Source organism: Pituophis catenifer, unplaced genomic scaffold, assembly GCF_029215685.1.
Source record: "Pituophis catenifer annectens isolate HBS135680 unplaced genomic scaffold, rPitCat1.0.hap2 SCAF_29, whole genome shotgun sequence".
NCBI lineage: Eukaryota > Metazoa > Chordata > Lepidosauria > Squamata > Colubridae > Pituophis > Pituophis catenifer.
The window spans coordinates 423,661-450,093 of NW_027256909.1; the positions used below are offsets into that span (position 1 = coordinate 423,661).

At 43.8% G+C, this 26,433-nt stretch overlaps 1 protein-coding gene across 3 annotated transcripts; it reads left to right on the plus strand.

The window, feature by feature from the left end:
- The first annotated feature begins 7,008 nt into the window (after positions 1-7,008).
- LOC139326283 (dual specificity phosphatase 29-like) lies at positions 7,009-25,010 on the plus strand. Of its 3 annotated transcripts, XM_070956442.1 has the most exons (5): positions 7,176-7,216; positions 17,323-17,563; positions 19,390-19,608; positions 22,299-22,519; positions 24,660-25,010. In XM_070956442.1, the coding sequence occupies exons 3-5, from the start codon at positions 19,433-19,435 to the stop codon at positions 24,908-24,910; spliced, it is 648 nt and encodes a 215-aa protein (XP_070812543.1). In that variant the 5' UTR covers positions 7,176-7,216; positions 17,323-17,563; positions 19,390-19,432; the 3' UTR covers positions 24,911-25,010. The 3 variants fall into 3 exon arrangements, with proteins under 3 accessions (XP_070812542.1, XP_070812543.1, XP_070812544.1); XM_070956441.1 differs by lacking the exon at positions 17,323-17,563 and having other exon boundaries at positions 7,009-7,216; XM_070956443.1 differs by lacking the exons at positions 7,176-7,216; positions 17,323-17,563 and adding an exon at positions 7,973-8,058.
- The last annotated feature ends 1,423 nt before the right edge of the window (positions 25,011-26,433 follow it).

Genomic DNA, 26,433 nt, shown 5'->3' on the forward strand with positions numbered 1-26,433 from the left:
CCTAATCTACTGCTCCAGCTCAAAGGAATTTCCCCCTCCCATCCCATCTCCTAGGGGATATTATCTCCAGGGAAAATAAGTAGGTGAAAAGTCAAACGTCCCTTTCCAGACCCCTCCACTTCTCCTTCTTATGTCAGCACTAGAGTAACTGCAGCTTGAAGTGCTGACACATATACCATTCCAGACAAATGGTTGTCCAATCTCTTCTTGAAAGCCTCCAGGGATGGAGCACCCACAAGTTCCATAGACACACCATTCCATTGATTAGATGTTCTAACTGTCAAGACATTTCTCCTTAGTTCCTGGCTAGTCCTCTCTTTGATAAGTTTACATCCGTTGCTTCTTGTCCTGCCTGCAGATCAGGGGTTCTAAAAGTTTTTACTACCGGTTCTATGGGCGTGGCTTATTTTGTGGGCGTGGCTTGGTGGGAGATAATGTGACTGGGTAAGTGTGGACAACTTTTTTTTTTTTTTTACTTTTAAAAGCATTTTTTCTACAACCTTAAGAGGTTGCAGAAAAAAGTGCTTTCAGGAGCCTCTGACGATCAGGCAACTCAGCTGGGATCGTCAGAGGCTTTTAAAGGCATTTTTTTTTCTACAACCTCTTCGGCCGAAAAAGCAGAAAAAATGCTTTGAGAAGCCTCTGACAATCCCAGCTGAGCCACGCGATCATCAGAGGTTTTTTTTGTTATCTTTAAAAGCATTTTTTCAGCCGAAGAGGTTGTAGAAAAAATGCTTTTAAAAGTAAAAAAAAAAGCCTCTGAAGAGGTGGGCAGGGTAAGTGAGCGGCGACCGGGCCGGGTGACCGGGCCGGGGACCGGTTCAGGGGCGTGGCCAGCCAATGTTATTACTGGTTCTCCAAACTACTACAAATTTTTACTACCGGTTCTTGTGAACCGGTGCAAACCGGGAGCAACCCACCACTGCTGCAGATGCTATGGGGGATATCCTCTTCTCTGCGACAGCCCCTCAAATATTGAAAGACTGCTATCATGTCACCCCTAGTCAGGGGTGGGATTCAGCCGGTTCGGACCAGTTCGGGTGAATCGATAGTTGTGACTTGCGGGTGAAGACATTTCACTTTTCATCCAAGAAGCTTCTTCAGTTCTGACTGGATGGTGGGGAATGGAAGGATTTATACTCCTTGCAGACAGCTGGTCATTTGCGTTCTTTTAGCAAGTCGTTGAGGCCACTTGGAGGTTTATCTTGCGTCAGGGTCACCTGAGAAGTGCAAATGGGTATGGAGCCTTCTTGGAACTGTTGAAAGGACTGTGTGAAAAGACAAAAGCCATTCTTTTGAAGACAGCAAAGTCCGCATTTTGGACAGAGAGGACCGCTGGTTTGGAACAGGGGTCAAAGAGGCCATCTATGTCAAATCCGAACATCATCTATCTCCGGTCTACAACACAGTCCTTTCAGCATTCTAAGAAGGCTCCACAACCATTTGCACCACTCAGGTGACCCTGAGGACACAGATAAACGCTTCAACGACCCTCTAAAAGGATGCAAATGACCAGCTGCCTGCAAGGAGTATAAATCCTTCCATTCCCCACCATCCTGTCAGAGCTGAAAAAGCTTCTTGGCTGAGAAGCGAAATGTCTTCAGAAGAAAAAAAACCAGAAAGTCCAGTTGCCTCTTGAAAAAGCACCTTTTGGACAACCACGACCTGGATGATGGAGAATCTGATAAGGCTTCATGGATCTTGGGGAGATCAAGTTTTGTTCTTTGCAGTTGTGTAACAATTCCAAGTTGAGTCCTCGCTTGACACCCCCTTCTTTTTCCTGACAGTTTCCCAACAAACCAGCATTCTTTGACTTGGCTATGCATACAAATAAGGCTGTTATAAATACAATTCTAAAAACCATCAGTGTGTGAAATGTGAAGGCAGCATCGCAGTGGTGATGAGACAATGTCTCACTGAAATAGAGAGGGGAGAGGTTTTACCGTTTTTTAAAAAATTCCCTTTTTGCATTTTTTTTTTCCTGCTTTTCTTCAAAAAACCGTCTGCTTCAGCATCTGTTAGAGATCACTATTTGGAGACAAAACTGGTTAAGGATGAATAAACTCACATTTAATTGAGACAACCTGACAGAGATATTTGTAGGGGATGACCAGGCTGAGCCCAAGGGAGGGGGAGTTAAACACGTCATTAGTTTTGAGTCCCTTTGCGCCCACAAGAGATCTCAGTCCAGCCCACCATGAATTCCTTCTACTCTTATCTACTGCCAATTTGCTTGGACGGTTAGTAATTCAGATTCCTGTAGAGAATTTAAGCATCCAATAAACTTTTTTAATATCCATTTGAACTGCCTGGATTTCCCTGGTGCCTGACAATATTCCTGGAAAAAAAAAGATTCTGGATTATTACATATAATAATAATATAATATTACATAATATAATAATATAATAATAATATAATATTACATATTATTTACATTATATATGCCACATTGTATATTATTTAGCTTATTATTTCTCATTTTAGAACAAATTGCTCCCATGCCTTGGTTTCACTTACTATTGGCTGCTTAGGAAAGTGTGCAAGCACTAGAAAAATAGGATAAAACTTTTTAATAGGATGAATTACTATATTTTTTGGACTATAAAATGCACTTTTTTTTCCTCCCAAAAGGGGGTGAAAATGTCTTTTTTTTCTTATAGACTGAATATTGCCGAAGCCCCTTCCACCTGCAAGCTGGTTTTTTTGCCTCCGCACGCCCCATTTTTGGGCCCTTTTCTTGACCCTTTTCAGGTCTTTTTTTTGGGGGGAGGGCTGTTTTCAGGGCTTTTTTCAGCCCATTTTTAGGCTTTTTTCAGCCCATTTTCAAGACTTTTTTTGACCTGTTTTGGGGGCTTTTTTCAGCCCATTTTCAAGGCTTTTTTCGGCCCATTTTCAAGGCTTTTTTCAGCCCATTTTCAAGGCTTTTTTCGGCCCATTTTCAAGGCTTTTTTCAGCCCATTTTCAAGGCTTTTTTGGCCCATTTTTTCTGAATAAAGCCCCAAAAATGGGTCAAAGGCTGGAAAAAGGCCAAGAAAAGGCCCAAAAATGGGGCGTGTGGAGGCCAAGAACTTTTTTTGGTTGTTTTCCTCTTCTAAATTTAGGTGCGTCTTATAGTCTGAAAAATACGGTAGTTGAGGAAGCAACAGAGACTTAGAAAAGACCAGTAATGATGAATTTGTACAATGCTGATATTTGCAGCCTTCTCCTGCACTATCGTACAGGATTATTTGCAAAAGTCCCTGAGACACAATTTTTTTTTTCCTTTGTTCTTTCAGTATAAAAACTTGGCTGCAGCATTTCGACCATTGGCAACAAAACTGAGAATGTATAAATTTGGATGCAGCCTAATAAGCACTGTGCTTCTTTCAAATGTAATTTGAAGCCCAAAGAAGGGAGAGAGATAATTCTTATTGCAATAAATAGCATTCCTCAATCTGAATAATGTATTCTAGGAGCCAAGATAAATTTGGGAACATTTGGTTTAGTTCTAGAAAGACAAAAGGACTCGGTATGATTTTGACAGGAAAAGATAAACAACATCGTGCTCTGCATTTTAATATTCAAGCTACTCAAGAAATTATTACCAACAAAACAATGAAGGGGGAAAGAGAAACCATTTTCATACAAATCATCTGGATCTTAAAAGACATCTTTATACTAAAGATGCTAAAACTCTGAAAACGGGTACATTTCATCAATCACAACAATAAATTCTTCAGGACATCCAATTTGACAGTCTCCAATTAAAACTGAACTCAATGTGCACTTGACCCCAACAAAGATAACAAGGAGTTTAAGAAAAAAAAAATGTTTTATCAACACTTCCAATATAATTTTAAAAGGCAGGGCTGGGGTGGAGCCCCCAGGCTGATGAAAACGAAAAAGCTTCAAATACATTTTCAGCCGATTATTTACTGTGTCCAGACACCTTGGAAGACGAATTCATTCCCAAATGTGCTGGATTGCAGAATAATAATAATAAAAAAACACCACCTCTTTAGATTGCTGTTCTTTCCCATGTGGATTTTATTTTAATTTAGGACATTTTTATAGGGAGCAGGAGTACTCCATGTTCTTGGAAAAGTAGAAAAGGTTCCAATGCTTTCAAATATGATGATGGTTACTCATTTAGACGGTTCTAAAAGGAGACTCAATAAATCCATTGAAGATGGGCTGTTGATCACTATTAGGCACAATGACTATTAATGATTATCTATCTATCTATCTATCTATCTATCTATCTATCTATCTATCTATCTATCTACCTATCTTCTATCATCTATCTGTCTATCAATCTATCTATCTTTTTTTGGTTTTAAAAACAAACTTCATTAAATTTAAAAAATATTAAAAAAGGAGAAAATATACAAATTTTCTCAATCATAAAATTACATAATCAATACACAGCAACACAAACAAACTAAATACATGTGATTATATATACACATATATACAAACAGTGATTTATTACCTATTCTATCTATCTGATGGTGCATCTTTGTTACATTAATATCCCCTAATTTATCTATCATCTATCTATCTATCTATCTATCTATCTATCTATCTATCTATCTATCTATCTATCATCTTCCTGTCATTTCTCTATCTACTGTCTATCCTCTATATCTATCTATCTATCTATCTATCTTACACGGGAGAAGACCCAAATCTTACATGGGAGAAGACCCGAATACACCAAGACTTATCTATCTATCTATCTATCTATCTATCTATCTATCTATCTATCTATCTATCTATCTATCTATCTATTATCTATCATTTATCTGTCATCTATCATCTATCTACTGTCTATCCTTCTCTGTATCTATCTGTCAGACAGACAGAGCTCTGTCTGTCTCTGTCTATCTATCTATCTATCTATCTATCTATCTATCTATCTATCTATCTATCTATTATCTATCTATCTATCATCTATCTGTCATCTATCATCTATCTACTGTCTATCCTTCTCTGTATCTATCTGTCAGAAAGGCAGATCTCATTCTAATCTAGCCTAACTCACCTCTTAAGATGATTGTCATGGAAAGAGGTTAGAGGAGGGCATGGAAGAACTCCTGGAGAAGATGGGAAATACCTCTGAGAAATAATAACAAAAGGAAACATTATTTTTTGTGGATCCCTTGAGACATTCAAGGAAGGGACATGGTGGCTAAGACGCTGAGCTTGTCAATCAGAAAGGTCAGCAGTTCAGCGGTTCGAATCCCTAGCGCCGCATAATGGGGTGAGCTCCCGTTACTTGTCCCAGCTTCTGCCAACCTAGCAGTTCGAAAGCATGTAAAAATGCAAGTAGAAAAATAGGGACCACCTTTGGTGGGAAGGTAACAGCGTTCCGTGCGCCTTTGGCATTTAGTCATGCTGGCCACATGACCACAGAGATGTCTTTGGACAGAGCTGGCTCTTCGGCTTTGAAACGGAGATGAGCACCGCCCCATAGAGTCAGGAACGAGTAGTACATATGTACGAGGGGAACCTTTACTTTTACCTAATGAGACATTCAGCCCTTATTCCTAATCTAATGGCCAGGGGCCTTCTGAGGACCCTTCCCTCACTAAGAAGATACTGGTTGATTAGAAATCAGGAGATTTAATGGCAGAACTTTCTTTAATTCCCACCTATATTCTACGATAGGGCTCCATTTTTTTCCTGAGGTACCTGCGTTCAGTTCAGCTTTGGAAGAATCATGCCTATTTTCTGTATTTAATATAATTATATTACCCAATGCGTTGGCCAATGCTCTGTTCATTGTTGATTCAGTTCTGCTGTCAGCTTTCCTTGAGTGAGACCATTAGTATAGGATACCTTGAAATATTACACGTACTACTAGTGCTCTTTCTTTACCCCTAGTAAAATATTATTATTATTATCTTTCTATCTTAACCAATTAACACACGACAGCTTCGCATGCCACTCTCTTGATTCTAGTTAGAGAAGAAAATGTTTGTTTGCCGTACACTGATCCTCCTACACGTCGTCTGTCATTCTCAAACAAGATGCTGCTGGATTGTTTTGGATTTACTTCCAATTTCTGTTAAAGAGAGAAACCCCCGATAGAGCTGCTTAGGCAGAAATAAATCAGGGTTAGCTGACGGAACAGCGACTGTCCCTTCCTGGGAACTGCACAGTCAAGATCAAAGCTGCATCCAGGAAAAAAAACCCAAATTGTGAGCTTCTTTTTTTCTTTTTTTTCTTTTTTTTTTATTAAAAAGTTTTATAGGAAATACAAACATTTTCTCCCCCCCCTTCCCCCCTCAACCCCTTCCACCCCCCTGCCTCCCACCCCCCTTCCCCTCCTTCCCCCCCACCCCCCTCCCTAGACTTCCCAGAACAAGCACAGGGTATAGCATTCACAAACATAAAGCTAAAATATGCTAACAAATTATTGCATTCATATTCTCCCTAAGTCTTTAACTCCTTATAACTCAAAAAACAACAAACATAAACTACTTAAAAATTATTTCATTCATAAGCTATATGTATCTTCTTGTTCAGGTACTTTTTTTGTATATAGTCAATCTATCTTCTCCATTCCAATATGTATCTTTCATTTGAATAGTCTTTAAGGTATGATGAAATTTTTGCCATCTCTGCCAAATGCACAACTTCTAGTGTCCATTCCTCAATGGTGGGTGGATCTTCCTTCTTCCAATACTGTGCCACCAGTAACCTGGCAGCTGTTATTAAGTTCAGCTTCTTTTTTTCCAGAGGGTGACCTGAGGGTTGGTTGGTTCCACGCCCAGATGCCCTTTTAGCCATCTGGGGGATCCTTCACTATGTCCATCTAGCGCAGAGGTCTTCAAACTTGGCAGCTTTAAGACTTGTGGACTTCAACTCATCTGTCAATTTCCTTTGAAATTGACCCACTGTCAATTTTCTTTGAAATTGCTGGCTGGAGAATTCTGGGAGTTGAAGTCCACAAGTCTTAAAGCTGCCAAATTTGAAGACCTCTGATCTAGTGTCACAATCTGCTTCTCCTGCCTCATTGCTGGCTGTTGTGGCCGACGGTTTCAGGTAACACCAGGGAATAGATTTAGTAGCAGATGTAAAGATTCTTCCCTTCGAGTGATATCACGCAAGGTCAGTCAGCAAATCCTGCGCTAAAAATAGTTGCCAGTTTCAACGTTGGTAAGATTCCCTTTGTCGTCCCTTCACACGCCGAGGATCCACGCTGTCTACCAGTCCTGGAGAAGCTCCCAGGTAAGTCAAGCCCAGCCAAGAGAATGTGGGACTTGCTTTGCCAAAGGGATGGTCCTCCTCTCCCTTTAAAATCCTACGCTAGGAAACCCGGTCAGAGGGATCTCAGCTACCTCTCATAGCAAGGAGGCAGGAGGAACTTTTAAAAACAATTTTAATGCAAGCGCCAGAGGGACATTGGATAATCATTTGCAGGGGATGAAATGAGATCATCTAACGTTCCAAAATACGAAGCCTGTTTCATCCTATCGGCTGCACTTTTTCATAGTTCAGACGAGGCAACCTATTGCTGAACAGGCCTTAAGCCTGTTTGGGGGGGGGTAGGGGGTGTCAGCTCTAGCTATCATTTTTCTGTATCTTATCCCTCCTTCCTTGTTTTCTTTCTTTAAGCACCTTAGTTCTTTAACCCAAAGGCAGTTTTTTTTCAGGAGGCCACTGGACTTCCTGGGTTTTTTTCTTCTGAAGACGTTTCGCTTCTCATCCAAGAAGCTTCTTCAGCTCTGACAGGATAGTGGGATACGGAAGGATTTATATTCCTTTCAGACAGCTGGTCATTTGCCTCCTTTTAGAGGGTCCTTGAAGCACTTGGAGGTTTATCTGTGTCCTCGGGATCAGCTGAGTAGTTAGTTCTTTAACTAACTTCTTCTGTAAAAGGGTTGTGTGTATCTGGCAATCGTAGGGCTGTCAGCCTAGGAATCCCAACCAAGCCAATTTTCATATTAGACCAAATGAAACCCAATCGACCACCACCCCACCCCAAAGAAATCAATGTGTCCTGAAAAACAGAATAGCATGTAGAAACGTTCTGCAGATCAAAAGGATTTGGTTGTCCTGTACGAGAGAAGGTAGGTCTGATCTGAGTTGGTTCGCGAACAGTTTTATCTTTCCAGGACAGTAACCTTCATAACACCCGAGACCCAGTGGTGGGTTTCAAATTTTTTTACTACCGATTCTGGGGCCGTGGCTTGGTGGCCGTGGCTTGGTGGGCATGGCAGGGGAAGGATACTGTAAAATCTCCATTCCCACCCCACTCCAGGGGAAGGATACTGCAAAATCCCCATTTCCTCCCGATCAGCTGGGACTCAGGAGGCAGAGAATAGATGGGGGCGGGGCCAGTCAGAATTCTTACTACCGGTTCTCCAAACTACTCAAAAATTCTGCTACCGGTTCTCCAGAACTGGTCAGAACCTGCTGAAACCCACCTCTGCCGAGACCTGAGAAACATTTTTTAAGTAATGGAAATGTTTACATTGATAATGTTCTCCAATAAATCAGGCAAGAATCAAGCCAGGCAGAGTTTTTAGTTATCCCTTTCAGCTCCTCTTCCACCCCTTTCTAATTTCTGCACGGATGGCCTGATTTTCACGAGAGATTTATACAAGGGCCACCCCATTCCCTGAAATAATTCCTACCGAGCTTTTTCGTGCATTGCATCATTTGATCAAAGGCACTCCCCCCCTCCCCCAATCCAAGCGCAAGCCAAATTCTTTTTCCAGTTCCTCAGAAAGATCAGGCCACAGGAAAGCCACAACATTTCTTCAGAGAGGCCGTTACGATCTGCAAAACACCCATTTAAAATTTCTCCAGCCTTTTGAAAGGATGGCAGCTCGACAACACATTTTGTTTTTAAACATGTGGGCTCCAGAGCTGACTTGATAGGCAGGCTGGAGTTTTAAAAGCAAAGCAAACATTTTGGACATTCCCGTCTCTCTAATTAAAGACTGAATACGCTCACAAGCAGATTTTTGGAACAGACTGAGTGTTACCACCCTTCCCTTCCAAGACATGGACAGCCTGACTCGCCAAATTATTTAGTACTTCTTCCCTTTCTTTTATTACAGGTTCCAAAGTTAAAAAATATGGGGAGAAAAACAAACAAAGAAAGAAGGAATAATGAAAGAATCTGGACTATGTTTTCAGTGGTTGCCCTGGTTAGGTTTTGCAACAGGAAGGCAATTAAAATGTCTGACAAATTTGATTATGAATGCCAAATGCTTTGGGGTGTACAATGAGCAGTTTAACAATCCATGGCTAAACCCACAATAAGACACAATACTGTATTTGCACCAGCTGGAAATTGACACACCGTCATTTTCCTTTGAAATTAACACACCGTCATTTTCCTTTGAAATTGACACACCGTCATTTTCCTTTGAAATTGACACACCGTCATTTTCCTTTGAAATTGACACACCGTCATTTTCCTTTGAAATTGACACACCGTCATTTTCCTTTGAAATTGACACACCGTCATTTTCCTTTGAAATTGACACACCGTCATTTTCCTTTGAAATTGACGCGCGGTCATTTTCCTTTGAAATTAACACACCGTCATTTTCCTTTGAAATTGACACACCGTCATTTTCCTTTGAAATTGACACACCGTCATTTTCCTTTGAAATTAACACACCGTCATTTTCCTTTGAAATTGACGTGCGGTCATTTTCCTTTGAAATTAACACACCGTCATTTTCCTTTGAAATTGACACACCGTCATTTTCCTTTGAAATTAACACACCGTCATTTTCCTTTGAAATTGACGCGCGGTCATTTTCCTTTGAAATTGACGCGCGGTCATTTTCCTTTGAAATTGACGCGCGGTCATTTTCCTTTGAAATTAACACACCGTCATTTTCCTTTGAAATTGACGCGCGGTCAATTTCCTTTTGGGTAAAAATGCCTTCTGGTTTGGGTTTTCAGTAGAGGAGAAGATTCATCTTGTCCCTGTAGCTTTCCTCGTCTGCTCTTGTTTTATTTTTTTATCTTGGACTGATGAAGAAGCAGTGAGGAGCATTTGAAGCAGGTTCTTTCCAAAATCCTCATCCAGAGGAATATCTCCCACAGCCCTAAATCAATGTTTCTCAACCTTGGCAGCTTTAAGATGGGCGAACTTCAGTTCTCAGAATCTCTCAGCCAGTATGGATGGCTGAGGAAATTCTGGGAGTAGAAGTCCACCCATTTTAACGTTGTCAAGGTTGAGGAACACTGTTCTAAATCATTAGTCTGGCCTTTATAATGGTCACTGTTCTTCGATATGGAGAACCAAGAGTCTTCTCCTAGGCCCTGGAGAAGGCTAATCTGGGCCGAGACAATTATCTGAGAAGAAAATGGGTAACAGAGCAGATATTCAGATGATGCCACTGGGATGGATCATCTGTACAGCTTTAGCCATCCCTGCAAGTCTGATCAACCATTAAAACTTCAAGAGTTCTGCCTAAAACTCTACCGATTGCACTGTCCTCCTCTTCCTGCACTCAAAGGAAACTGGAGAATAGGTAGATGATCACCTTTGCTACGAGATACATGGCTTGCTCGTGTTTCCCTCCTGTGTCAAAGACATCATGGAAGTAGACAGTTCGTTTCCATCAAACCCTCCCATCCCCAATTTATTTCCTTCAATCCATCCACAGGAAAGGATCAGAAGAACCAACAGGATGGTCACATCCAGGTGATCAAAAGCCCCCCACTTTTTTTCCCCATGCGAGTGGTGGAGCTTTGATCATGTTGTCATGGACACCTTTTTGATTTCCACAGATGTCTTGACTCCCATGGGAAAGAAGCAGGGGTGGGATTCAGACAGTTCAGACCGGTTTGGGCAAAATTAACCGGATGTTAATTTTAAACTGGTTCACTGAACTGGTTGTTCCGAAGACTGGGTGACCCCGCCCACCCTGCCCCTCCCAGGAGTCTCCACACAGCCCATTTTGGATGCGAGGTAAGTGAAGAGCCCGCACGGAGGCTCTGGGAGAGGCCCTGGGAGAGGTACTTACGAGACCACCTTCTGCCACTGATAACCTCCCACGGGCCAATTTGCTCCCACAGAGAGGGTCTCCTCAGGGTGCCGTCGGTCAAGCAATGTCGACTGACGACCCCCAGGGGGAGAGCCTTCTTTGTGGGGGGCACCCGCCCTCTGGAACGAGCTACCCCCCCGGGAATACGACTGATCCTGGACCTCCGTACTTTCCGCCGAGCGTTAAAGACCTTCTTATTCCAGCAAGCTGGGCTGGCTTAAAATTTTAATGGGTTATTTTATGGGGAAAGGGTTTTAAAATTTAGGGAAGCCAAACTGATTTAATTTTGTTTTAATTCTTTTTAACTTTTATACTGTATGTGTCTTAAATTTTGGCTGTTCACCGCCCTGAGTCCTTCGGGAGAAGGGCGGTATACAAATTTAAATAATAAATAGATAAATAAATAAGTAAATAAATAAATAAAAACGGGCCTACCGGAAGTCTGGAAATGGGCCCATTTCTAGTCTCAGGATGACCTCTGGTGCCCAGGGTAGGTCGTTTTCACCCTCCTGGAGGCTAAAGGAAAGCGTCCGGAGCCTGGGGAGGGTGAAAACACCCCCTCCCCACATAGTGCAGGAGGCTGAGTAAGCAACGCCCCCATGGCCATACCCACTGAATAACCTTTCAATCCCACCCCTGGAAAGAAGTTGTCTCAGTCCTAATTATACTTTCATTCCTGATACAAAGACTAATTTAAGGAGGAGAGGGCCACTGAAGGGAGCAGCTCATCCTCCATTAGTACCTCAAATAATAGCTGAAGTGTTTGTTGCGATTAAAGCAATGATAGGTTGTAATTGCTTATTATGATGTGTGCATAAAATATCACACTGTGCAAAGCTCTTGTGGAGTTGCTGAATCATTTCCAGCTTCTACCTTCATTGTCTCTTTCCCATAGATGTCATCAGCAGATCTGCACTTAATGGCTTTAAGCAATAATTAAAGAAGGGGGAGGTAGTCCTCTCATTTCTCCTTAAAAATGCATTACATTTTTTAAACAAGGAAGGAAATAATCATGAAAATCCAAACAGATTTCACTGCAAGATTGGGATGGAAATCAATCAATCAGAATAGAACTAGAAGGGAACCTTGGAGGTCTTCTAATCTAACCACCTGCTCAACAGGACCTTATACAATTTCAGGCAAGTGGTTTCCAATCTCTTCTTGAAAACCTCCAGGGATGAAGCACCCACAACTTCTGGTGGCAAGCTGTTCCACTGGTTAATTGTCCTCACTGTTAAGAAGTTTCTCCTTAATTCCAGGTTTCTTCTCTCCTTGATTAGTTTTTGATTATTTTGAGCATGCGCTCAAAAGGCCGATTGCGCTTATTATCAGGGGATGTCTTATTTTCGGGGAAACAGGGTAGGAGATGAGAGCATTAGGCATGTGTGCCACCTTTACATCACCCAAAATAAAGGCAGGATATAAGAAGCTTGCCAAAAAAAATAAAATAAACAATGGTTTGAGAACATTACTCCATGCAATATCTCCTGCAATGAAAAGGAATTAATTTTGAATCCCTGCTTTTCTTTAATATTTTACGATACCGAATCCTTCAGCAGCTGTCTCTTGTTAGTTTCCTGGTTTTAATATATTTAAATGTAAACACTGGTTTTGATTTTCAATGGTCTCCTCGTCTGTCATATAATTTATGACTCTGTGGTCTAACTATACCGGGTTGGGGTTTTCTTTACCCTGTCTAAAAGACAGTCTATAATAGTTTGAAAGAAATAGGTTTCCTGATGGAATTTGATCTTCTGGACTCCGACTTTCAGCTTTTAAGCTAATCTTCCTATTTTGAAAAAAAAAAAAACCTTGTCTGAAAGAAAACAGGACAATATCGAAGTTTCTGAAAATTTTCCATCCGCTTACGACTTGGATCAAAAATGGTTCAAATCGTTGTCCTTTTGTTGAGTAGGAAGAATACGTTACACTAAAATGTAATTATTTATTCCAATGAGACAGTTAATCTTTTGGCCATAATGTTAATTTAGATTGAATTACACAGGATGGCTGGAGTAACCCATTCATTTCTTTTCTTTTCTCTTTTGGCTTACTCTTTAATTTTAGGACCTGCTGCATTAAGTGATTGAAGGAGAATGTATTTTTCTCACATCGGAGTTTGGTTTTGGCTCACTATAAAGATTCTATGGTTACATTGCTTTTTTTGAAAATAAATTATTGAACTCCATGCTCCATGGCATATGTAATACAACCTACGCTGCCATTTCAACAGATTTTAAATACATAAATATCTTTTGCCATTCATGCATAAACCTAGCAGGGATATGTTATTATCTATAAATTGCCCTCATGTATTACGCTATATCCAGGGGTGGGCTTCCAAGATTTTAGCAAGGGGTTCAGTGCCTGGTTGTTGGGTGGGCATGGCCATGGTGGGCGTGGCCTACTCGGCCTCCTGCACCACGGCAGGGGGGGCATTTTTGCCCTCCCCTGGCTCTGGAGGCTTTCCTTGAGCTTCCGGGAGGGCGAAAACGGCCTCCCCAGGCTCCAGAGGCCCTCTGGATCTTCCGGCAGGCCCATTTTTCACCTTCCCCAAGCCTCCGTGCACGCTCTGCGCTTATCTGCATCCAAAAGAGGCTCCGTGGGGACTCCTGGGAGGGGTTTGTTTTTGTTTTTGTTTGTTTTTATTAAATTTATATACCGCCCTACTCCCGAAGGACTCAGGGTGGTGAACAGGCACAGAATAAAATACATAGATACAAAAGTTAGAAACATAATTAAAACCAGATTAAATAATTTAGCCCAAGACAATTAAAAATCCCAATAATTTAAAACAGATTAAAATTTCGATTTAAAAGAATTTTTAAAAAGGGGAGAAAATTAGGCCAGGCCGGCTTGCTGGAATAGGAAGGTTTTAAGAGCACGGCGGAAAGTGCGCAGATCCAGGATTCTCCGTATCTCTGGGGGGAGCTCGTTCCAGATAGTAGGTGCCCCCACAGAGAAGGCCCTCCCCCTGGGGGCCGCCAGTCAACATTGTTTGGCTGACGGCACCCGGAGGAGCCCCTCTCTATGAGAGCGTACCAGCCAGTGGGAGGCTGTTTGTGGTAGTAGGCGGTCCTGTAAATAACCAGGTCCTAAGCCATGGAGCGCTCTAAAGGTGGTAACCAAAACCTTGAAGCGCACCTGGAAGACCACCGGGAGCCAGTGCAGCTCGCGCAGGAGAGGTGTCACATGAGAACGCCATGTTGCTCCCATAACCACCCGCGCGGCCGCACTCTGCGCCAGTTGGAGCCTCCGGGTGCTCCTCAAGGGGAGCCCCATGTAGAGAGCGTTACAGTAGTCCAGGCGGGAAGTGATGAGGGCATGAGTGACTGTGTGTAGGGACGCAACTGGCGACTCAGGTGAACCTGATGAAAAATCCTCCCGGTCACGGCTGTCAAGTGCTCTTCTAAAGACAGCCGTGAATCCAGGAGGACACCCAAGTTGCGAGCCCTCTCCGTGGGGGCCAGCAATTCGCCCCCAATAGTCAGTGATGGCGTCAACTGACTATATTGGGACTTCGGAAACCACAGCCACTCGGTCTTGGATGGGTTGAGCCTGAGCCTGTTCCTCCCCATCCAGATCCGCACGGCCTCCAGACACCAGGGTGGGGTGGGGTGGGTAGGGCCAGCCAGGAGAGGGATTTGGGGGTTCTCTGAACTGCACAGAATCTTAGCTAGAGGTTCTCCCGAATCCCTAAGAACCTCCAGCAGCCCACCCCTGGCTATATCCTTTTTGAAAAGTTTTCAAAGTGTGTCATTTGTGCTCTTTCACTGCGGGATGTTTCTTCTCTGCCAATTAATTCCTCCTCTTTTTAATTCATGTCTTTCCTTCCCAAACATTTACAGGAAGGAGCATCTTTTAAAAATCAACTTTATCCTAATTTTTGCATTTTTCCATATTTTATTGGAAGATAAGAGGAGTTTATCGCCCCTCAGGTGTTTTTTTATTCTTTTTGTACAGCTCATCTTATAAAACTCTCCTCTTCCCCTCGGAAAGAACAGTAGTATAAAAATGGAAATAACAGTAACAAATAGCCATAATAATGGTTATTTATTATGTAGATGTATTCCTCCTTTCTGTCAAGGAGTTTGAAACAATTGTTTGAAACAATTAATAACTAACAGCAGTTTGAAATGCTTTAAATCAGGGGTGTCAAACTCGATTTCATTGAGGGCCGCATCAGGGTTGTGTTTCACCTCGGGAGGGCGTGGGTGGGTGTGGCCGGGGTGGGTGTGGCCAGCTCGACATCACTTATGTCAGGGCGCCTCTGGTGGCCTGTGAAAATGAGCTTCTGACCTCTGTTTTAGGCTGTGACGGCCTCTGCCAGTGAAAACGGAGGGCCTCCTGCTGCCCTTGCAAGCTCTGTTTTCGGCTGCGACAGCCTCCTGCAACCCTCTGCCAGTGAAAACAGAGCTCCGGAGGGCCTCCTGCTGCCCTTGCGAGCTCTATTTTTGGCTGCGACAGCCTCCTGCAACCCTCTGCCAGTGAACATGGAGCTCCGGAGAGCCTCCTGCGGCCCTTGCGAGCTCTGTTTCGGCTGCGACAGCCTCCTGAAACCTGCCAGAGGCACCGCGGGCTGGTACTTTACTGTTTCCAGGGAAGTCCCATGGGCCAGATTTAAGCACCCCGAAGGCCGGCTCCGGCTCCTGTGCCTTGAGTTTGACACCCCTGCTTTAAATCATCCTCCCTCTTCTATTAAGTCAGCTTGGACAGGATAGCATCAGGGGTGGGTTCTAAATTTTTTTACTACCGGTTCTGTGGGCGTGGCTTATTTTGTGGGTGTGGCTTGGAGGTCATGTGACTAGGTGGGCGTGGCTAGCTGGTCAGAGTCATTTCTGGAAGGTCCTCGCACTTACGACCAGTCCTCGCACTTACAACCCGACTCATTTGTTTGCTTTTAACACTGATCAGCTGTAAGACGGCCCTTTGAAGCCCCGCGGCAAGAGTTTAAACAGTTTTTTTCCCTCTAGTCATCAGCTGGGACTCAGGAGGCAGCAATAGATTGGGGGTGGGACCAAATAAAAGGTAAGAATAACGTGGGGGGGGGTGGGGGAGGGCGGGGGTGGGGAGAACCGGTTCGGTGACGTCATATCGTCACCGCTACCGGCTCGGCCGAACCGGACCGAACCGGGAGGAACCCACCACTGGATAGCATAGGATATAACTTCTGTTAAGATCTTTACTGTTTGTTTAAAATTTCTTATTGCTATTATAATAATTATTATTATTGCAATACAGGTAGTCCTAAACTTACAACAGTTCGTTTAGTGACTGTTCAAAGTTACAACGGCATTGGAAAAAAAGAGACTTATGACTGTTTTTCACACTTATGACCATTAGAGCATCCCTATGATCACGTGATCAAGGTTCAGATTCTTGGCAACTGACTTATACTTATGTCAGGGTCTCAGTGTCCCGGGGGTCATGCGATCCCCCTTTGCGACCTTCTGACAAGCAAAGTCAATGGGAAAGCCAGATTCACTTAACAACGATGTTACTAAGTTAATATCTGCGGTCATTCAGTTCAGAACCGTGGCAAGAATGGAGCAAAACTCACTTAACAAATGTCTCACTTAGCAACTGAAATTTTGGGCTCAGTTGTGGTCGTAAGTCAAGGACTACCTGTATAACAGATTGCAGGTCCAACTGCAGTGGGTCAAGAAATCCAAGATGGTCTTTCTGTGTGTGTGTGTCTCTGTCTGTCTGTCTCTGTCTGTCTCTCGATAGCAATAGCAACAGCACTTAGACTTCATAGTGCTTTACAGCCCTCTCTAAGCAGTTTTAAAAAATCAGCCTATGGCCCCCAACAATCGGGGTCCTCATTTTACTGACCTAAGAAGGATGGAAAGCTGAGTCACCCTTGAGACTGGTGAGATTCGAACTGCCAAATTGCAAGCAGTCAGCAGAAGTAGCCTGCAGTGCTGCACTCTAACCACTGCGCTATGCTGTATGGCTGTGTCTACCTGGCAAATAGATCCATGGTGGCGCAGTGGTTAAAATGCAGAATTGCAGGCTGACTCTGCCCGTTGCCATCAGGTCGATCCTGACCGGCTCAAGGTTAGCCTTCTATCCTTCCAAGGTGGGTAAAATGAGGACCCAGATTGTTGGGGGCAATGTGCTGACTCCGTAAACTTCTTAGAGAGTGCAGTAAAAGGACTATGAAGCGGTATATAAGTCTAAGTGCTATTGCTATTGTTTCTAGATTGTAGGCCATCAGGGACACCATCCACCAGCAGAGCTGCCCTTGTCATGCCCCCTTGAAATGAATAGAGGCCACCCAAGGATCTAACTCTGCTTCCCTCCCCTAAAATCCAGCCTATCTCCAGGGCTCTCCTCCAGATTCCCAGATCTGCTGTTGGGCTTTTGAATTGATGCCTTTTGAATCTGACTGTAAAAAAAAAAACATCTGGAGAACCTCGGAGCCCTTGACTTTGCCTGGGAAACCCTGTTTATTCCTGCCTGAGAGTTGGGGGAGAGTCAGCCAAACTTCTGGTCCAGAGAAATTTAGGAGGCAATTTCTCCTCTTCGCCATCACAGTCTGTCAAGTTTCTCCAAGGTAACTGGCATGCCCAATTTCATTCCATTCACTGTTTTTGAGTAGTATTTGCCTTGTACTGTACATTGTTGTGTAAATTCAGAGTCCCTTTGCCAGTTGAACTGTCTAACAATGGACATTCTATGAAGCAATCTCCAGGTTGAATCTTCTGGCAGAACTAAACAGGCAGGTTTGGTAAGTCCTAGCCAGAGATCTTTAGGAGGCAAGGAGAATACAGATGGTCTTTCAAAGATTAAGATCTGAAATTGAGGGAGATCCTTCTTTCTTGGCATTAAATCCCATTTTTGTTCGAAGATGAATCTTAAAAGGGATTTCAGCTGGACAGAATGTGCTCAATGTCAAATCCAGTCTGAACATCTGGCTGACTCTGCAACCAACCATAGTAGTAGTAGTAGTAGTAGTAGTAGTAGTAGTAGTAGTAGTAATAGTAGTAGTAATAATAATAATAATAATAATAATAATGTGAATGATTATGTAACCAAAGCACAGAAAGATTGCTGCAGGCTGTGAAAATGGAGAACATTATAAAAACAACAGAAACAAAGCCAGAATATAAGGAAAAACAGTTGGATGACAGATTAAATCGATGGAAAACCAAAGCTCTGCATGGACAGCACTTGAAAAACATTGAAGGAAAGTGTGATGACAACTTGACATGGGCATGGCTTAAGAGAGGAACCATCAAGAAAGAAACGGAAGGTTTAATACTTTAATACTGCATAAAGACGGGAGGTTGAAAGACTAGCCTCATTGTGCGACCGGAACAACCTGGAACTGAACACACTCAAAACCGTAGAAATGATGGTAGACTTTAGGAGAAACCCTTCCATACATCCACCTCTCACAATACTAGATAACACAGTATCAACAGTAGAGACCTTCAAATTTCTAGGTTCTACCATATCGCAAGATCTAAAATGGACAGCTAACATCAAAAACGTCATCAAAAAAGCACAACAAAGAATGTTCTTTCTGCGCCAACTCAGAAAGCTCAAATTGCCCAAGGAGCTGCTGATCCAGTTCTACAGAGGAATTATTGAGTCTGTCATCTGCACTTCTATACCTGTCTGGTTTGGTTCTACAACCCAACAAGACAGACATCGACTTCAGAGGATAATTAGAACTAGAGAAAAAACAGTGGCTACCAACCTGCCTTCCATTGAGGACCTGTATACTGCACGAGTCAAAAAGAGGGCTGTGAAAATATTTACTCACATCCTGGACATAAACTGTTTCAACTCCTACCCTCAAAACGACGCTATAGAGCACTGCACACCAGAACAACTAGACACAAAAACAGTTTTTTCCCCAAATGCCATCACTCTGCTAAACAAATAATTCCCTCAACACTGTCAAACTATTCACTAAGTTACCATTACTATTAATCTTCTCATCATTCCTATCACCCATCTCCTCCCTCTTTGACTGTATGACTGTAACTTTGTTGCTTGCATCCTTACAATTTATACTGATATTGTTTCCTGATTGCTTATTTGTACCCTATGACTATCATTAAGTGTTGTACCTTATGATTCTTGATGAATGTATCTTTTCTTTTATGCACACTGAGAGCGTATGCACCAAGACAAATTCCTTGTGTGTCCAATCACACTTGGCCAATAAAAAATTCTATTATATTCTATATCTCAAGTAATCAAGCTCTGTGTCATATATCAGCCTTCATAATTAATTTCTTTTTTCTGATTCCATAAGAATTAGTTTTCCAAGCACTGCTCTAAAATAATCCAGGGACAAACCCATTCAGAAGATCTACCTGCCTGTATATTTTCCACCCATCTCACTTTTTTGCTTGTTGTTTATCTCAGGATCCAAGCTTTCTACGTGCCAGAGTTGGACTCTTGAGACCAAATGTCTTCATCTGCGGTGAAATCTAGAAAAATAAGTGCTTACACTGCGGTTAAAGTAGACCCCGAGAGTGACTATTGTACACCTGGAGCGTTTGATTTGGAGAGGCTCTTCTGGAAAGGGAGCCCCAAATACACGCATGTCAACGAAGTCTGGCCCAACCTCTACATAGGAGACGAGTAAGTTGTGTCAAAAAGCCTCTTGGGACCCAAGATATTTTAATCTTTGATTTATGACCCCAAATTGAGCCCAACATTTCTTTTGTTAAAGGACACAGTTGTTAAGTGAGTTCTGCTCCATCTTACGACCCTTCTTGCCAAAATGAACCACTGCAGATGCTAAATTAATAGTATGGTTGTGAAATGAATCTGGCTTCCCGATCAACTTGGCTTGTCAGACAGTCATGAAAACTGATCATGTGACCCTGGGACACTTGAAAAGTGTCATAAATATAAACCAATTGCCAAGCATTCCAAATTGTGATCATGTGTCCATCGAGATGCTGCAATGGTTATAAGTTTGAAAAACAGTCACAAGTAACTTTTTTCAGTGCCTTTGTAACTTCAAACAATTGTAAGCAGGGGTGTCAAACTCAAGGCAGATCTGCTTAGACCTGGCCCACAGGACCATCCTGGAAACAGTGGAGGACCAGCCCTCAGTGCCTCTGCCAGCAAAAACGGAGCTCGCAAGGGTTCTGCATGGCTCTCCTGGGCTCTGTTTTTGCTGGCGGAGGGTTGCAGGACATCAAGCTGGCCATGCCCACCCTGGCCATACCGACTTGGCCCCCCGAGGTCAAACACAACCCTGATGAAATTGAGTTTGACATCCCTGGTCCAGGGGTGAAATCTACTTACCTTCCCTACCAGTTTCGAAGTGCGAGCACTTCCTGTGCGATTTTGGACCCTCTGTGCATGTGCAAAGCCTTTTGCGCATGCACAGAGGGTAAAAAACAAGTAATGATGTCCGGGCAGGTGGGCGGAGCCTCGCGCTGCCATCGCCGCGATCAGTTCTCCAAACCACCCACCACCACCACTACCGATTCGCCTGAACCGGTGCGAACTGGTAACATTTAGTTTAGTTTAGTTTAGTTTTATTTGATTTGTATACCGCCCTACTCCCGAAGGACTCAGGGCGGTGAACAGCCACAGGATAAAAAACATAAATACAAAATTTAAAACTGAATAAAATCGAATTAAACAATTTGGCCGAAGACAGATTTAAAACACCCCAATAAATTAAAAACGAATTAAAATTTACGTTTTAAAAAGGGAAAAAAGGGAAACAGTTAGGCCAGGCCAGCCTGATGGAATAAAAAGGTCTTGAGAGTGCGGCGGAAGGCACGTAGATCCGGGATCCTCCGTATCTCTGGGGGGAGCTCATTCCAGATAGTAGGTGCCCCCACAGAGAAGGCTCTCCCCCTGGGGGCCGCCAGTCGACATTGTTTGGCCGACGGCACCCGGAGGAGCCCCTCTCTATGAGAGCGTACCGGCCGGTGGGAGGCTACTGGTGGCAGCAGGTGGTCCCATAGATAACCAGGTCCTAAGCCATGGAGCGCTCTAAAGGTGGTAACCAAAACCTTGAAGCACACCCAGAAGACCACCGGGAGCCAGTGCAGCTCATGCAGGAGAGGTGTTACATGGGAACGCCATGTCGCTCCCATAACCACCCGCGTGGCTGCACTCTGCGCCAGTTGGAGCCTTTAGTTGCACCTCAAGGGGAGCCCCATGTAGAGAGCATTGCAGTAATCCAGGCGGGAAGTGACCCCTGCCCTGGTCTATCACAATACGCCATGGCCAACTCAGCATGGCTACCTCACCACAGTCAACTTGTCACAGCCAACTAGCTGCAGGACAACTCACTAGGGGACAAGAATGACACTAATATCAAAGAAATGATGGGATAGAATCGTTAAAGAAAGGATGCAGAAGGAGGGAAAATTAAAATAATTTTTATTTATTTTAAATAATTAAATAGAATTCTTAAATTGTCCTGCAGCAAGTTGTCCCACAGCGAGTTGGCCGTGATGAGTTGGCTGTGGAGAGTTGGCCATGCTGAGCTGGTCATGGTGAGTTGGCTGCTGTTCTGTCCCCGTCTCACACACGCACCCCCACAGACAGTCAATAGTGAAATAAACCAGCCGACAAAGGTTTCTCTAAGAGCAGAATTGGCAGCAACCCAGTGGCTGGCTGCCAAGAGTCTTTTACTTACGAAGGGAGTGTTTTTTCAAAGCCAACACACAACAGATAAGAGAATATTCAAGAAGTCCAGCAATGCAGAGAGGTTTGTTCAATATCAGTTTTTGCTCGTCACAGAGCTTGAATGGCCACCACACCCCCTTTTATACCCTGTGGGGTGTGGTCCAGTGACTCAGCCTAATCCCTGGCACGCCTCTTCCTCTGCTGCGCGCGCTTATCTCTGCGATGCTGTCGAGGGTCCAGCCAAGACTCATCATCATCATCATTACTGACCACCTGCGGCTGCGTGGAAGTGCTTGGCCCCGGCCCTATCTCTTGGCCTTCGGAGGACACTGGAGGCATTGCCAGAGAGGAGGGTCCTGGAGAGGGAGGCCTTGCCAACTCCTCTCCTTCACTCTCGGAGTCCTCTCCTGCTGATAACACAGGCTCGGTGATCGGAGCCACAACAGCCGCAGCAAGTTGGCTGTGCAAGTTGTCCCATTCCCACCTGTATTGCACATCCAAAGCAGGGAGGGGTGCAAAAATCCAGATGGCCCCTGTGACTGTGGGATCAGAGCCCTGGTCACTTTTGAACATGTAACGCAAAGGGCAAAAAAGATGGGACTCGTATGGTTGCGGCCATCCGTTTGGATTTTTGTCAAATTAAAAAAAAGCCCTTTCTGCTTTGACCACAGGAAAACTGCACTTGATCGATACAGCCTCGAGAAAGCTGGCTTCACCCACGTGCTCAACGCAGCCCATGGACGATGGAATGTGGATACGGGGCCCAGCTACTACGAGGACATGGCCATCCAGTACCACGGAGTGGAGGCAGACGACCTTCCCACCTTCAACCTGAGCCAGTTCTTCGACTCTGCTGCAGAGTTCATCCACAAAGCACTCCAGGATGAGACCAGTAAGCCCACCCACGCCTGCAAGCAACCGATGCGCAGGTTCACTCCACACCCATAGTTTCTTATACCTTGGGTTGAGGAATCCTTAGGAGAGAAATGATTTGCACCAGATTCTTGGAACTCTACAACCATACAGCCAGGGGTGGGATTCAGCCGGTTTAGACCAGTTTGGGTGAACCGGATGTTAATTTTAATCTGGTTCGCCGAACTGGTTGTTCCAAGGACTGGCTGAGCCTGCCTACCCTGCTCTGCTCCTCCCAGGAGTCTCCACGCGGCCTGTTTTGGATGCCAGGTAAGTGCAGGGTACACGTGGAGGCTCTGGGAGGGTGAAAAATGGGCCTACCGGACGTACCTGAAGTCCGGAAAAGGGACTGTTTCTGGCCTCCGGTGCCCAGGGGAGGCTGTTTTGGCCCTCTTGGAGGCTCCAGGAAAGCCTCCGGAGCCTGGGGAGGGCGAAAATCGGGCCTACCGGAAGTACTGGAAGTCCGGAAACGGGCCCATTTCTGGCCTCCAGAGGGCCTCTGGTGCCCAGGGGAGGCAGTTTTCGCTCTCCTGGAGGCTCAAGGAAAGCCTCCGGAGCCTGGGGAGAGCAAAAACATCCCTCTCCACCGTGGTGCAGGAGGCTCAGTAGGCCATGCCCCCATGGCCATGCCCACCCAGCAACTGGGCAGCGAACCAGTTGCTGAAATTTTTCAATCCCACCCCTGCATACAGCCCCTACCCATCAGGGGCTGTTCATCTCTTTAAAAGACCGATTCAAATATAAATAAAGATAAGAATATTCAGAGAGTCCCTACACTCAAAACTTTGGAGAACTCTTTAGCATCCTGAGAGCTAAAGGCCAAGGCTTTCTGTTCAATAGGTGGCAAAACTCTCTCCCACATAACTGCCCACTCTAGACATCTTCTGGGTGAAAAAAACTATAACAGGCACAAGTATCTTGTGTTGGATTGTATCCCTCGTTTTTCACCCACGTTCCACCTTCCAAGCCTAGAGTAAGATCAGAGGCTTCTGCAGGAGGTCAAAAAAAGTCAAGATGGCCGACATCCTTATATGTGAAGTATTACAGTATTACTATCAGGAAGACAAGTCACATGTGGCACTGTTTGTTCCTTCTTAAAAATGAAGTCCTCTTCAGGTTGAGCTTGACTCCCACATGACTTTTAGGTGATGGTCAGTAAAATCTTTGCCATTGTTCTGTTTGATTTTTGTGATTAGAAAATGACTTAAAATGGTCTTTTACATTGAATAGAACAAGACAAAATAGAAGCATATCACTAATTTGTGAGAAAACAGACTTTCTTTTTTTAAAAAAAAGTTTTTTATTTTAAACATTTTTCCTATTCTGCTTAAAAGAAAAGCATGTGATCTCTCTCTCTCCCTTCCTTTCTCCCTCTCCATCTCTCTCTCTCCCTTTCTGCCTCTCTCTTTTGCCCTCTCTCCCTCTCTCCCTCTTTTGCCCTCTCTCCCTTTCTCCCTCTCCTTCTTTCTCCCTTTCTCCATATCTACCCCCTCTCCTTCTTTCCCTCTCCCTCACTCCCTTTCTCCATATCTCCTTCTTCCTCTCCTTCTCTCTCCCTTTCTCCCTCTCTCCCTTTCTCCCTTTCTCCATCTCTCTCCCTCCTCCTCTCTTTCCCTTTCTCCATCTCTCACACTTTCTCCCTTTCTCCATCTCTCTCCCTCCTCCTCCTCTTTCCCTTTCTCCATCTCTCACACTTTCTCCCTTTCTCCTCTCTCCACCTCTCCCTTTCTCCCTCTCTCTCCCTTTCTCCTCTCTCTCTCTCCCCCTCTCCCTCTCTCCATCGCTCTTTCTCCCCCACACAAGCATGAGCTACATCTAAACTACCATTTACACCACTGAAATGTGGCTCTATGCCTGTTTGCCTGTCCATTTCACTGATTTCAAGAGCTCTTGTTCTCATGAATCTTAAAAAAGGCCATGAGGAGCACTGTAGTGGATTCTTTAAAAGACAGTCACCACTGGATCCTAAGATATTCAAGATCCTTACACTTGCTGAGACCCCTGTAGATCTGTGTGCTGCCCAAGAGCACGCCAGCACAAAATCAAAGCCTCTGATGCCAAATCTCAGTGGTTTCTTTCTCTCACTCTCTCTCTCTGTTTTGGTTTCTTGATCTTTGCAGACAAGATCTTGGTCCACTGTGCCATGGGGCGTAGCCGCTCAGCAGCCTTGGTCTTAGCCTATCTGATGATTTACAAGCACATGACCGTGGTGGATGCCATTGCCCAGGTGCTCAAGCACAGATGCATCCTCCCGAACCGCGGGTTCCTGAAACAGCTCCGGGAACTGGACATAAAGCTGGCCTTGGAAAGGAAAAACTGCACCAACAGGCTCAACGCTAGCAAAGAGGAGAAGGCCCACGCAGAGATTTAACATTCCGTTGTTGTTGGTTTTTTTTTTTAAAAAAAGTAGCTACAAAATAATCAAGGAGTATGCAACCATTAGGTAAAGAGAGTCATTTGTTACCAACTAAGGAAGGAACGAGGTGGGAGTGGGGAGGTGGGTGCAATCAGAAGCCCTTCAAATGTCTTTTAAGTTATTTTCAGCTGGATTATATGCAGAGAAGGAGCGATGGAGGGCAGCTTTTTCATAGGGAGCTTGCAGAAAACGAGGAAGGCAGCTCTTCTGCAGAAAAGGAGAAAGGAGTCTGTAAGCAAGTCTGACGATGATACTGAACTTAACGGTGTACAGTGTGCAGAAAGAGAATACACACAGTGTGTAAGTCTGGGTCGAACTGTGGAGTCCTGGGGATTTTCTGAATTTAGTTGTTGCTTTGCAGCTAGGTAACATCATCAGGGCACTGATGTATGTAAGCAAGTCTGCACACAACCTCAGAGAGCATCAAGGACTCCAGAGTGTGCAAAAAGAAGAGCAACCTATTAGGAGAACCAATTAGCATCTAAAACAGATCATCATCGTTTTTGTTGTCATCGTCATCATCGTTATCTTAAATCACTCCAATGCGGGATGAAATCCTTTGGGTCTCTAACCTAACTCTAACTAACCACATCGGAGCAGCATGTTAGATTATAATCCATAAACTTGAATAAAGAAATCTTCATTTTGTAGTGGATCAATTTTAGGATTATCATCATCATCACTAACACCACCAACAAATCGAGGTTAACACACTTAAATTATTTTCTCCTGGGGGATGATGACTTGCACTTCCTTGAGTGTCCTTCTGTTTTTAAAGAAGACCAGTGAAGCACAAATCATCACCTCCAGAAGCAAATTAGCAGGAACATCTTAGGTTGTCCACACCTATTTTGGGGGGCATTTTGTTAAGAGAGCAATTGAATACTCCTGCGAAGTTCTTGGCATAGATGGTAGTCAGGTACTCATATTTGTTCCCACCAAGTTGCTGGGCAGAATTATTTTATATTATTTTGTCACCCATCTCCACATTGGATTATATTTAACTTTACCCTCACTATCATTTCAAAATATTTTGGATTTGCCTATTTTAACACGATAGTGGGCAGCGACCACAAAACCCATAAGTGTTTAATCAATGGCGGACACTGTTTCTGGGGATATGGAGGAAGATTTCAAATTTCTTAAATGCTCCAAAAGCATGACCCGTTTTCAACACTGAACACATTTTTCTTATTTAGATTTAATTTCAGTTATTTATTTCCAGTAGATCATCATGTCTTCCAGACATCACTTCTGGACATTTAAAGCCACAGCAGATGAATCTAGAAGTGAGGTATTGTGAGATCTGCATGCTGGCACTTTACCCCAAACTTTCCTTTATCGTTGTCCAAAATGACAATGTGGAGAGCAATGGAGTTAAACTGTGAGGTAATTGTTCATGTAGGTCATTGGCCTTCACAGATATTGACCTAAAAAGAAACTAAAAACATGACTAAGTATTAATATATTAGTTTATC

Bases quoted from the DNA above. Each gene is read 5' to 3' on its own strand.
- LOC139326283 (XM_070956441.1), top strand. From the start codon at position 19,433: ATGTCTTCATCTGCGGTGAAATCTAGAAAAATAAGTGCTTACACTGCG. The intron at 19,609-22,298 runs GTAAGTTGTGTC...CTTTGACCACAG, and splicing joins AACCTCTACATAGGAGACGA to GAAAACTGCACTTGATCGAT. The intron at 22,520-24,659 runs GTAAGCCCACCC...TGATCTTTGCAG, and splicing joins AGCACTCCAGGATGAGACCA to ACAAGATCTTGGTCCACTGT.